Below are 13,259 nucleotides of genomic sequence, written 5' to 3' on the forward strand. Positions count from 1 at the left end.
TGGCTGAGAAAGCTCAGGGCCTTCCTAGGCTGGCCGTGGAGAAGTCGGCTTGATAGCCTTCACCGGCCCATACCCAGGTTGAGCGTTTCCTGGCAAGCATAGTCGCATGCTGTGCTAAGACGAGCTAAATGCTAACCAAAATAAGTTTCCTTTTTACGATGGTTTTCAGTAAGCTTCTCTATTATTTAATTAATGTACTCGTTAGCACTAAGACTAAGCAAATAAATATTAGTTGATTCCACTTCGAGCATTAAGAAATATTCTCTAGTTAGATTGGAACCAATGGAAAAATCTTATTATGAGAACGATTTTTCTTGTTTTTTCTTTTCTTTTGCTAGTAGAAATATATTAAATTCTAAGATATAAAAAATTATTTCAATGAAAATACAGTCAACAACAAAGTAGTAGAACTCGTCAACATCTACAACTTTGATTTTGGTCTTTTTTGCATATGAGTTTGTTTGAACAATTCAAAATTTGAATTTCAAAATACGAGCACTATGACATAATTTTTTTATAGCAAATGACTTCAAATGAATCAGGCGGTCCATAAGAGATTAGTGGTCGGTTTACCAAGGTGGCCCAACTAAAAAAAAACAGTTGGGCTGAAATAAACGTCCAATAAAAAAGAAAAAAATCTGACGTGGCAACAGGGCATATCAACATCAGAAATATTATTTAAAATAATTTAATAATTATTTTTTGACACTAAATCTTTGTCAAAAGCTCATGACACTAAAAATAGACCTCATGACGTACAAAATAGTGTTACAACATGAACTTGAAATGGGTGTATGACATATATTGTGACGTACAATTTTCAAAGGTCACTAAACCGAAATTCCTAGAAAATAACGACAAAAAATAGATGATATAGTGACGTAAGGACCTATCGTCATACTAAATACGTCAAAAAGCCACACATCTCTTGTAGTGTGCGCATTTACAAGAATCCAACACACAACTGGCCACTTAAACAAGAAAAGATAGGCCTTGTTTAGTTTAGGGAGTGAAATCTTTTCGGGTATCGTAGCATTTTCATTTTTATTTGGCAATTATTGTTCAACCATGGACTAACTAGTTAGCCTCAAAAGATTCGTCTCACAAATTATAGGCAAATTGTGTAATTAATTATTATTTTTTTCTATATTTAATGTTTCGTACATGTGCTGTAAGATTCGATGTGACGGGAAATCTTGAAACGTTTTTGGGTTTTGAAGTGAACTAAACAAGGCCATAGTATTGATGTCCACTAGCTAAAGCCAGCCTCATCCTGAATCCTCCCCAGGATCTCATGCACTGCAGCTGCAATCTCCTCCACAGAGCCGAGCTTGCAATCAACCTCAACCTGCAATTAAATCCAAACTATAGGTCAGTGAAGTCTCAGATAATCAGAGGCACCAATTGATCATTAGTACATATGGAGTAAAATATATGTAGTATACGAAGTGTCTGTGTATAATACTAAATATTAACCGTTCGTCACTGACCTTGAGGCTGAAGGCGTACATGACCATGGTACCAGCCGTGCTGACGTTGAGATGCAAGGTCGTGAGGCCGAGCTGCTGGAGGCCGGCCGCCAGCCTCAGCAACTGCCTTGGCCGCCGCGGGGCCTGAACCTTGACGCTGGCGTGTCCATCCACCATGCTTGCCTCAATGTCGGCGGTGACGACTGACGACGACGGTGACCGAGAGCTCCCGGCGGACACCTTGATGGTGTGGTTGCCGGCGCCGCTGTGGGAAGAAGAGGTAGCGGAGGAGTACTGTGGAAAGCTGAAGAAGGCAGCAAAGGGATTGCACGATTTGCTGTTGCTGCTGTGCTCCTGTAGGCTCCTATGCACCTCAAGGGATTGGAGCAGCTGCTCAAGCTCCCTCACGTAGTTGATTGCTCCCCCAACAATAGAGGCTTGATCGCCCTAAAACAATTTTGAAGATCATGAAAAATGCCGGGCAAGAATGCCTATATATATATATATATATATATATATATATATATATATATATATATATATATATAGTAGGCCAACAATTAAGGGGAAAAAAAGAGACAATGTAGTAGTATAATATTTTATTATGAAACAAATTAAACGAACATATACCCTTTGCCCATAGGACGGTGGCATGAGGGAGCGGAGCACGGCGAGGTACTCGTTCATCTGCCGGCGGCGGTTCCGCTCAACGGCAATGTGAGTCATCCGCTGGCTCTCCATCTCCTCCTCGTTCTTGACGACCTTATTAGCCCGTCTCCTCTTTCTCTTGGCTGTCGTCGTCATGACCGGCGATGACGGCGGCTCAATGGCCGACGACAGCGCGACTTCGCGCTCCGGCGAGGCCTTGGAGGAGCCCACCACCTTCCCCGACTCCTCGGCATTGTGCACGAGGGAAGCGAGCAGGAAGGGGTCCCAGTCGCCGGCGTACGGCACATGGTTATCGCCATGGCCAGTCGCATCTGACCAAAAAAAAGGAGCCCCGTAGGAGCAGTAGTCCCTGTGCCCGTAGCCTAAATGGCCTTGGGGTTGGGACGGATGCACCACGGCATCCAGCAATGCCATTTCCAACGAATAAACGCGGCCGGGAACAAACGCGGGCTAGGGCCTAGTGTGGCAGGTACTACGAGGCTAGCAGAGCTGAGAGGACAGAGAATGAGTGTGGCTTATCAGGAGCGAGGGAGGAAGCGCCTGGTTTAATTTATAAGGCCACGGGAACGAAGGTGGTAGGGAAGACACGAGAGGGCCAGCCAGGTGAGGTGAGGACGTGAGGTGCCCTGGTTTTTGTGCCTGGGGGCGTGACACCCAATTCAATGATTTAAGTGGCAACTAGCTAGGATTTTTTTTTTTCATTTCCTTTGCCTCTGACTTCTTCTAGGTTCTTTTGCTAATTTGTACTGTAGCGTTGTAGCAGCGATGGATGGTCATTACCTTCATGCAGTTGCTTGCACTGATAAGAAAAATTAAGTTAAATATATGCATGTGTCTGTTTTGTGACAGGGCTACAAAGTATTTTAGGACAACACGATTAATGTCGTCCTCAATGTTCTTCGTGTCCACGAGCTACACGACAAATGCCTCCAACTGCTCCTTCGTGGCATAAGTTGGCATCGCCATTGGACGGTGGCAAGGTAGAGGTGATTGTCACGTCGCCATAGTCGTGCTCCACCTGTGGCCTACATGGATTTTTGGGCTTGGCAGGCTAGTACCATCGATTCATCCGGTACTTCAGCACCATATCGTCATGCCTCTCACTTAGCTCTTTAAGAAAGATAGCTTCCACTAGTCTAAGGCGGCGTCCATAACAATCCTGATGATCAAGCAGGCCCTCTTTGCCATCCTAGTCCTCCACTTACCCATCTTTGAGAAGCCACTCCTCGTGGACGTTGAAGCTTTGGGGACGAGCTTTGCCACAGTGCTCCACACTTTGAAGTTCTGCTGGATTAGCGCTTGTCCACAATTCTGCAACACCAGTGGATAGCAAACTGTTTGGCTTTGATTTCAAGGTCCTGTAACATCTCAATAGGCTCAACACATTGTGTGATGCCCTGTCTATATGTGAGATGGGCAATGCACATGCCATCCTGACTGGATCAGCTATCTAGTCTAACCCCTCGTTCTAATTCTTTGTTGAGTTATGTTGACAGCTTGATACCGACCCTGCTCTCTGTGGCCTTCCACAAAACCATCGAGGCCAGTGAGTGTAATGCACCATGGCATGTGCACAAAGGCCTCACCTATAGTCACCCTCCATGGGTTACACGTCTTTATTCTGGCATTGTCCTCCCTACTATCCATGAGGGCATCCACAAATCATTATAGCACTTCTACGGGAACTTCTTAATCTAGTAGGATCGGTCACGCGTCCATGGCATCATCGGCACCTATGCCACATGCCAGCACAATAAAACAAAGCCGCTACACTTGGCACGTCTCCTCTAACCTCTCGACATTCCTTCCCAAGTGTGGATAGACAACTCCATTGACTTCATTGAGGGCCTGCCCAAGATGCATGTAAAAGCATCATGCTCAGTATTGTTTATCATCTCTCCATGATACCCATTTCATCGCCCTCATCCACCCCTACATGGTGTCCTCCGTCTTTCTTGTAATGTTGCCTTGTCCTGTTCCTTGTTGCCAAGGGAAATGCTAAGCTCCCAATGGAGTCATCTTTCAGAGGAAGAAGAAGGCTTTATAAATAGTCATTTGCAAGATCAGTTCACCAAAAATACTAGCCTAGTAAATTCTTTCTTAGGGTTGATTTGCTTAACAAAAACACCCAATTCCTATGGTTGCTTCACTTAATGAGACCAACCCTAAAAAACAAATTATCATGGTCGGTTCTCTTAAGCAAGCTACCTCTGAAAATGAATATATTTATAGGATCGATGTTTTTCTAATGGAACTGTTTCCGAAAATACTTTTATCAGGTGTGGTTTAGAAGCTACATGGCTCCCCGTCCTAGTTAGAGATGGTTTCTTTTGTGAAACATCTCTATAAGAAATTGGTGCCGACTGTAAAAAAAGATTTGTGCAGTAGTGTGCTTTTATGGAGGCTAATCAGGAAGATCTTGCTTGATGTTATGGAGAGTAACAATGTGGAAGATCTCGCTTGATGTTACATTTGTATACTTCGAGCAACCATGAAAACAGACGTCTCAGCAAACAGGTGGAGGACAGCGAAAGATGCATGTACCTAGAAGAAAAAAATCATTTTCCTTTTTAGACTAATGAAACAGCACTTTATTTGCCTTTAAGAACCATTTCGTTTCCCATGGATAACCTACTACATTACTATAAGACATAAGAAGAATTCAGGAGGCATCAAGCTAACAGGAGGGACGAATCCTACTGATTATATATAAATTAAATAATTAATCGTAGAAAAAAAGTTACAAGAGCCATCGAGAGATTTAAAAGAATGGAAAAGGGAAACTGAAATTGAAAAATTAGCTGAAAGACGTTAGCCATTAGGAGAGGAGAGAGGTTGATAATACTTTGCTCGACGAATGACTAGATCAAACAGCTCATGCTTAAACTTTGCCGGACACACCAATGTTGCAGGATCTTTCTAGTTGAAAATGAAATGATTTGTTGTTGTTGTCCAGATATATACTCTACCACATCGGGTTCATGATTTTTCCCTAAACAAGGTACTACAAAGGCAAAGGAACTGTTCCAAGATCTGGAAAGGGCCCTATCTGAAACTTGTAAGGCAAGTCTATACCAATATTCTTTGGAAGTGTAATGAAAGAATAGGTGTTTAAAAGTGGCATCTACTGCCTCATCACAAAGCACAACATGATACTTCCTACAATCCAAAATTATAAGTCATTTTGACTTTTCTAAGTATATTGCTTTTGCCATGTATCTAGATATGATATATATCTAGGGCACAGCAAGATCTATACAAGTGAAAAAGCCAAACAACTTATAATTTGAAACCAAGCCAGTACAATTGAAGACTCATGTTTTTCATTTCTATTAGTAGAATGGGAACATGTATTACATACTTATACGAGAATGCATTAAGAGGAACTAGTGGTATAAGTTGCATTTTGAAGGTTATTCAAAGTCCAGGGTGGCATATACTCGTTTGTGAATCACAGAAAAAGAAAAATCCTTCTCTATTTTACATGTTGGTATTCCCTATGCTATGCATTACAATTCTAAGATATGTTCATAGGCAGAGACATAAATCCTATTTTTTAGAAAAAAAGAATATATTAATATCCCAGCCTCTGCATTGACTAATGCATATAGCTATTCATTATTACAAACACACACAAAACGGTCCACGGAATCTCAAAAACAAAGTTTTGAGCCATGCAAAATTCTATTGCTGCTCAACAAAGTTTTGATGCAAATCTTTAAAATGTTGCATGATGAGTTCCTGTATGATGAGAGTTTAAAATTCTACCACGGCCATATATACATGCTTATTAGACTATGAACCATACATTTAATTTTTACTACTTATGAGCATTGAGTGTGGTCAAGCTATGTAGACCCTTGGGAGCTTGATGTGGTTAAAATCAAGATTCACTTGCACATTCACTCATACATGCTACTTCTACTCCGGAAGTACGCATCCACATACATCCACTCAATTCCATCTCCAGATCCACCTAAAATTATTCTACTCCTATCCAGGAGAGAATAGCCAAAAACATTATCCTATCCCTGCTATTCCCCGTGAAATAAATGCTCGAGATATTTTGGTTACTACCACTTGCTATATTATTCCTGGAGGGTGAGAGCTCTGAAAAAAAGTGAATACGAGGAAATAAAAAGGGGCAAGTGCCTGGAACCTCGAAGAAAAGAAAAAGTGAGACGAGAGGTAAAAATGGACAAGTGTCCGACAGTAGAATTAGGGGTATAAGATACCCACCTGAGAGAAAAGAAAAAGAAAATATAAGGCATCTCATTCTCCTCAAAAAGCTTCAAAGTGCAAGAAAGGTATGTATCTCTTCAAAAGAGCAAAAGTAGAATTAGATTTTCACCATTATCACCATCATCACCATACACCATTCATTCACCACACATGCACATCTTGATTTGACTTATTGACTTGTTCTTCTCGATCCATGGTTTGACTATGCAATAAATGTCTTGTAAGTATGTATTAGCTGCCTCCCACCTATGAGCTCTAGATATCAAAACCTTATTAGAGTAGGGTGAGAGAGAAGGCAATGTCACTATGCCTCATACCACAAATACCACATACTTTGAGAGAAGGCATGTACCATCACTGCCTTGGTAAGGATCCAGAAATACCACAAAAGAGAGATTTGAGAGAGTCATACAAGGAATCTCTGAGTTTTATTTTGAAAATCTACAAAAACTCCAGAACTATAGTTGATCAAAGAACAGGAGACATGACGCTTGACTTGACCATTCTATCTTTTAACTGCTCAAGACATAAGTGACGGTTGCAAGCCCCATGGTGATAGGTAAAATGAGTAAGTTTTAAGTCTTAATAATTTACTATAACTCAAAGATAAGACCTTGTTTGAAAGCATGTGTACCGTCAACTTTCTAAGGCATTGCAGCAATTTCTGATCCATCACTGAGTCTATCCTTGCTAGGGGACGAGCAAGAGGTAAGCTTGGGGGAGTTTGTTGACGGTCCTTAAGTATCAAATTTAACCATCAAATAAATAAAGAAAAGGATCCAAATGCAACCAACACCCAGACTTAGGATTTATCTGACAGAATTCCATGAGTTTTGGTGTTTGTCTATTTCTGCAGGGGGTTATCAGGAAATATGGAGGAAAGGCCCACATGTCGGGTTTATATAGAGATATTAACGTGCCGCACAATTTTCTATCATCTAGAAGACTCCAGAAGCCACGGGAACGAATGGGAGGCCAATTGGGCCCGGGGGCAGGGCGCCCACCCTCCCCCCTTGGCCGCCCGCTCGCCTCTAGTGGCCAATCACGTTCAACCTCGCGGATTATGCTCCACCGACCTAAATGAACAAGGAAAACCATGCGATTAAGGTCGGTTTGATCTGACGACCCATATTTATTTGGAGGGACTATATAAGCAGGACACCTGGCCCCTAGATGAGGCAACCTCTTGATCCCTATTCATTATTCATAGATAGAGCAAAAGCTACGGTTTGGAGATGAGAGCTCTCCTCTCTTCTGTAAACTAGAGTAGATCTAGATAGTAGCGAGATGGAGAGCGAGGGAGGATTGGAGGAGAGGCCGGCCTGTCGGTTCTTTCTCTTGTTGTACTTTGCCATGATCAAGCTCTAATCAAGCTTGCTCATGGGATGACTCTGGTAATCTACTTCTATTTCATTATGCAATTACTATTCATGTATGTTCTGGTTCACAACTCTTTTGAGTACTTTTAATCTATAGGACCCTATAGGTTAGAGTTGTAGTATAGGTGTAAGCGTGGTGCTTAGACCTAGATTACTTGTGGATATCCCCTGTCTAGCTAGATCGTGTGGTAGGCCGCGTAGGTGACAGCTATGTTGGTCCACTGTAGTCCACCTCCCGTTAGCAGGACTGGTAGGGTTTATCGGCCTATGGATAAGTATCCTTTGTGGTGTATTCTTATCACGTGGTTCGTCCCAGACATAGACATACCCCTTTGAAGTAGAGAAACTATAGTTATCCTCTCTATTCTCCTACCATCGCCCATATACTAGATTGCTCTACTCTCTATTCCCATATTATCACCCATTGTTATCTTACCTTTAATATTGTTCTTATTCAATTCTACCATCTTTCCTATTACACCTACCTATCTATCTAGGTTAAGTTAGAGCATAGATCAGTTCTCCCGTTTCCTTGTGGATACGATAAAACCTTTAACCGGGTAAAAGCTACAACGATATCCATGCGCTTGCGGATTTATCTTTGTGCGTATAAATACCATAGTACACTCTAGTGCCATGCTGGAGATGACAACCTAGTATTCAAGTGGTGTTAGCAAGTGTCAACACTCGTCAGGTTTCTAAGGGACAACGTAAGCGTTTTCGCATGGAAACCCGCAGACATGCCCGATGTCCCATGAAACCTGATCGAGCACTCCTTAAACGTCTCAAAGACCGCAAGACCTATCAAGCAGAAACTACGACGGTTCGCTCATGACAAAAAGGAGGCTATTAAGACAGAGATTACACAGCTTTTAGCAGCTGGATTTATTAAAGAAGTGTATCACCCCGATTGGCTCGCCAATCCAGTTCTTGTAAGAAAAAAGAATAATGAATGGAGAATGTGTGTTGATTACACTGATCTCAATAAACACTGTCCTAAAGATCCTTTTGGTCTCCCCCGTATCGACGAGGTGGTCGATTCAACGGCTGGATGCGAACTACTCTCTTTCCTTGACTGCTACTCTGGTTACCACTAGATCTCGCTAAAAGAAGACGACCAGATCAAAACTTCCTTCATCACTCCCTTTGGCGCGTACTGCTACACCACTATGTCCTTTGGACTCAAAAATGCCAGAGCCACCTATCAACACGCTATTCAGCAATGCCTCCACGACGAGATACGTAATGACCTCGTCGAGGCTTACATCGACGACGTTGTCGTCAAAACCAGGGACGCGAGCACCCGGATCGACAACTTGGACCGCACTTTTAAAGCGCTAAATAAATACAAGTGGAAGCTCAACCCCAAAAAGTGCATCTTCAGGGTCCCCTCTGGTCTACTGCTCCTCAAAAGTTAAGGTGATGCTCGATATGCGACCACCCAAGAATGTCAAAGTTTTGCACCCAACAAAGTTTTGAGCCATACAAAATTTTCAAAAGGAAAGACTAAATAGCAATTCTATTGCTAAATCTCCAGTTGTGTCTTGCAAACACCTCTATCGTGGTTGTCTCAATCATGACGCAAACTGCCTTCACTAATTGGCGATCCTCCTCCTTCTGAAGTAAGGACTAGAACCTAGTCCAGTACGTCCCCTTAAAGATAATATATAAATAAGATGGTGCTAATGCCTTGTCAAACACAGAAACACTATATCATTCCGTGTTTTGGACCCATAAGAATTTGAGATTTTATTTTCCTATTTAACCTCTCCGACCAGCCTGTAACATAATTTTGAACACTTATTGGAGGTTTTAGGTTAAACGAAACATGAATAACTCTCCATATAAACTTAGCAAAATGACAGTCAAAGAATAGATATTGTATGGTCTCATCGGAGACATAGAAACAACACTTCCTATCTCCTAGGCACTGTCGTCTAGCTAAATTATCCTTCATTAAAATCACGCCTTTGTACAAATACCACATGAAGACTTTAATTTTGAGGGGTAGTTTAAGTTTCCAAATTAAAATGTTACAAGGTAAAGCTTGTACATGTAACAAAGTTCTGTATATGGAGTTGACTGAAAACAATCCGTTCTGGTGTAGCCCGTACACAAAACGATCTCTTTGGTTTCTTAAATTTATATCTGCGACCATGGTCACGATACTATGCCATGCCTATAAATTAGCCCATCAAAGATGTCCTAAAAGCTATATTTAACGATATATATCGTAGACAACACCGACCTAACAGATGCACTTTTCTTTCTCACAATGTTATATAGTGTCGAAAAGAGCGTTTTCAAAGGTGTGGCGTTATCCACCTATCCTCCCAAAAACACACCTGGGATCCGTCACCTAGATCAAACCTACCTATTGAAAGGAACTCATCCTTGACCTTCATAAGGTCAGCCCAAAACTGAGAGTCCCTGAGATTGTATTGAACCTGAGTCAAAATTTTGTCCCTTAAATATTTATTTTTAAGCAATTGTTGTCAAACCCCATCACCATTTAACAATTTGAAAAGCCACTTAATTAGAAGGCACATATTATGCACACCTAAATTTAACTCAATCCTCCTTGGTCTTTCGGTGTACATACTACTTCCTATTTTGTCAATCTATATTTTTTCTCGTGCTCATCACTTTGCCAAAAAAACCAAGATCTAAAAAATCTAGCTTTTTCAACACCCCCTCTAAGTATCTCAAAGAAAGACATCATGAACATAGAAAGGCTGCTTAGGACTGAGTTAATGAGAACAAGCCTTCCTCCCACTGAAAGCATTTTACTCCTCCAACCACTCAGCCATTTTTGAAATCTTTCTTCCACATGTTTCCACTCCTTATTCATTAGTTTTCGATGATGCATAGGAATTCCTAGATATCGAAAAGGGAAAGAACCTACATTACACCCAAAAAAATTTGAGTGTACTCTAATTGATTAGAACTAGAGGCTCCATAACAAAAGAATTCGCTCTTATAGAAATTAATCTTGAGTCCTAATAATTGCTCAAAAACACAAAGCAAGAGCTTCATATTTCATTGGTTGCGATTAATATCTTGGAGGACCATTAAAAGTAAAACAGAGTCCACGATTCAAGGATAGTATTGCACATGAGATAATATAACCATGGAGATCAACATCTACTCCTCCATGACTAAGCAACAAGAGATTGGAGACAGGAATTATACATCACAGCCCAAGTATTCTCTCTGTCTGACAGCATGCCAATCGCCGGCCACACCCGTTCACTGTGCCAACGTGTCTGTACCTGTAAGGCTGTAAGCTGAGAAAGAGGAGCAAATCCCTTCCTGCTCTGGTACACACCTACGCACGGATTGGGAAAAAAAAAACCAACACCAAGTGATTAATATGTGCAAGAAAACAAATAGGGGCACAACATTGCAGAAGTGCAGATGATCATTCGCTCTTAACGAAGTGGGAGATCTGAAACCAGCGACGGGAATAAGAGTGAAACTAGGGGCAGAACCCCGGTTTGGATTGCTGACGATTTTGTTGGATCTCCAGGTGCTGGAGACGGACTAAACAATCCCAACATGATTTTTTTGCGGCTCTGACACGCCTGGAATCTAGCTAGTGTGGCCTGATTGTACCATTCTTTTCTGGTTACATCACACTCTGATGCAGCCCCAAGCCCAAGTGTACTATTAGTGCTTTTCTAAAAAGTTATGGCTAAAATTATTGTTGGCTGATTTATTGTGAGAGAAAAACATTGTTGGCTGGAAGAGAAAGTACGGCTAATAAGACAAGCGAACGCGAGCACATTTATAAATATAGCAATTAATGTCTAATTATGGACTAATTAGGTTTAAAAACTCATCTCGCAAATTATTCTCTAGTTGTGTTTTTAGTTTCATAAATAATCTACATTTAATACTTCATGCATATGTCTAAATACTTGATATGATAGAGACTGAGGTTTATAAGAGAGAACCAAACAAAGCTTTAGTCCCTCATTCCATTAAAAATGTTGTTTTTGACTTTCAGACTTCTTGTTTGACTATTCGTCTTATTTTTAAAATTTTTATATAAATATTATTTATTTTGTTATGACTTATTTTGTTAATAAAAATATTTTAACAATAATTTATTTATTTTACTATGTGCATAAAAATGGAATAAGACGAAAGATCAAACAAGAATTTTGAAAGTAAAAAACGACACAGACAGTGAGACTGAGGGAGTAGACTAGGTATAACTTGGTGTGGGCTGTGGACTTTGTTTTTGTCCATGATAAAATTGAAGTTCCAATACCAAAGATGAAAGTTTTCTCTTTTTTTAACCCTTCATTGAGAATCTGTTGAGCGACTCAAGTATGTATAATGCTACTATAGTAGAGTCGAACACAAAATTATCGAACTGCATGAAGTATGCTCTTGGCAATATAGCAACCGAACTTGTATAGCTTTTAAAGAGGAGAAAAGCATAAGCTAACCGTTTTCCTTATGTTTTTATATGTTACAAATATACTTTTTTTTGCTGTGATTATGTTGCTTGATTTGCCACCCTACCTATGTTCAACAAATTTGATAGTATATCTTCTATAGATGCGTAGTTGCAGAAGCAGTGACATGCATGAGATATATATGACAAGCAAACATTGTTGCAGTAGGTAGAACCAAAAATTTCAACTAGTAATATGAGTTTCTTTTAGTGTTTTAGCATTCAAAATTTAGTATAAACTTTTCATAGTAAATATCTTCTCGTAAGGTGTCGGCGTCTAGACTCATGGTCAAGACACTAACAAGTATAAGTCTGCGTGACTACCCAAACTTGGATGGTGATGCAAGTGAGACACAGAGGATTTATACTGGTTCGGGCCAAGAATGCCCTACGTCCAGTGCGATTGGGGGTTCTGTATAACCTTGCACCCAAAGGTGCTTGTAGTAGGGGGTACAAGCAGGTTGCGAGAGAGGGCTAAGTCCCAGGTCTCGACTTGGGGGTGGACAGAGTGCAGATTGCTGCTCTGTGAAAGAGTGTTGTGTGCGCGTGTGTGAACCTGATCCTAGTTGTGAGCTCTGGCTCCCCTTTTATAGCCTCAAGGGGAGACAGGGATTTACATGGGTAGATTTCCCTTAGTGGAAGAGTTACAGCCCCGACCCTGTTGAAGCCTGTCCGTCTTGTCCTTGAGGGATGGTCGCTCCTGTGGAGGTTTACCCAGCCCTGTTGGAGTCATGGGGGTCGGATCGCCGGTGCTGCTGCATATCGCGTCAATAGTGGGAAGAGGTGTCAAATAGTGGTGCTGATTAACCTCCCCCATTCCCTTTCTACTGTGAGGCGGTACGCCACAGTAAAAGAGGTAAGGTCGCACAGTGAAAGAGGTGAGGCTGCAGTGCTCGGGGTGGTTGGAACAGTCGTCACCTTGCCCTGCCGCAGTATGGGAGTTATCGCGTCTGTCATGTCGTGGGTACGGGCGCCGTGCGGTGGAAGTCTTGCTGCCCAGGTGGAGTCAGGTCCGGCGCCCGAGCCTGGACGGGG

At 41.5% G+C, this 13,259-nt stretch overlaps 1 protein-coding gene across 1 annotated transcript; it reads right to left on the bottom strand.

Moving 5' to 3' along the window:
- LOC8155631 (transcription factor bHLH96) lies at positions 723 to 2,645 on the bottom strand. Its single transcript, XM_002489189.2, has 3 exons — positions 2,100 to 2,645; positions 1,491 to 1,916; positions 723 to 1,348 (listed from the first exon to the last, which is right to left on the bottom strand). The coding sequence occupies exons 1-3, from the start codon at positions 2,550 to 2,552 to the stop codon at positions 1,253 to 1,255; spliced, it is 975 nt and encodes a 324-aa protein (XP_002489234.2). The 5' UTR covers positions 2,553 to 2,645; the 3' UTR covers positions 723 to 1,252.

Source organism: Sorghum bicolor, chromosome 1, assembly GCF_000003195.3.
Source record: "Sorghum bicolor cultivar BTx623 chromosome 1, Sorghum_bicolor_NCBIv3, whole genome shotgun sequence".
Classification (NCBI taxonomy): Eukaryota; Viridiplantae; Streptophyta; class Magnoliopsida; order Poales; family Poaceae; genus Sorghum; species Sorghum bicolor.

Coding starts and splice junctions, on each gene's coding strand:
- LOC8155631 (XM_002489189.2), bottom strand. CDS start 2,552: ATGGCATTGCTGGATGCCGTGGTGCATCCGTCCCAACCCCAAGGCCAT. Junction 1,917..2,099: donor CACCGTCCTATGGGCAAAGG/GTATATGTTCGT, acceptor AAATTGTTTTAG/GGCGATCAAGCCTCTATTGT. Junction 1,349..1,490: donor TGTACGCCTTCAGCCTCAAG/GTCAGTGACGAA, acceptor ATTTAATTGCAG/GTTGAGGTTGATTGCAAGCT.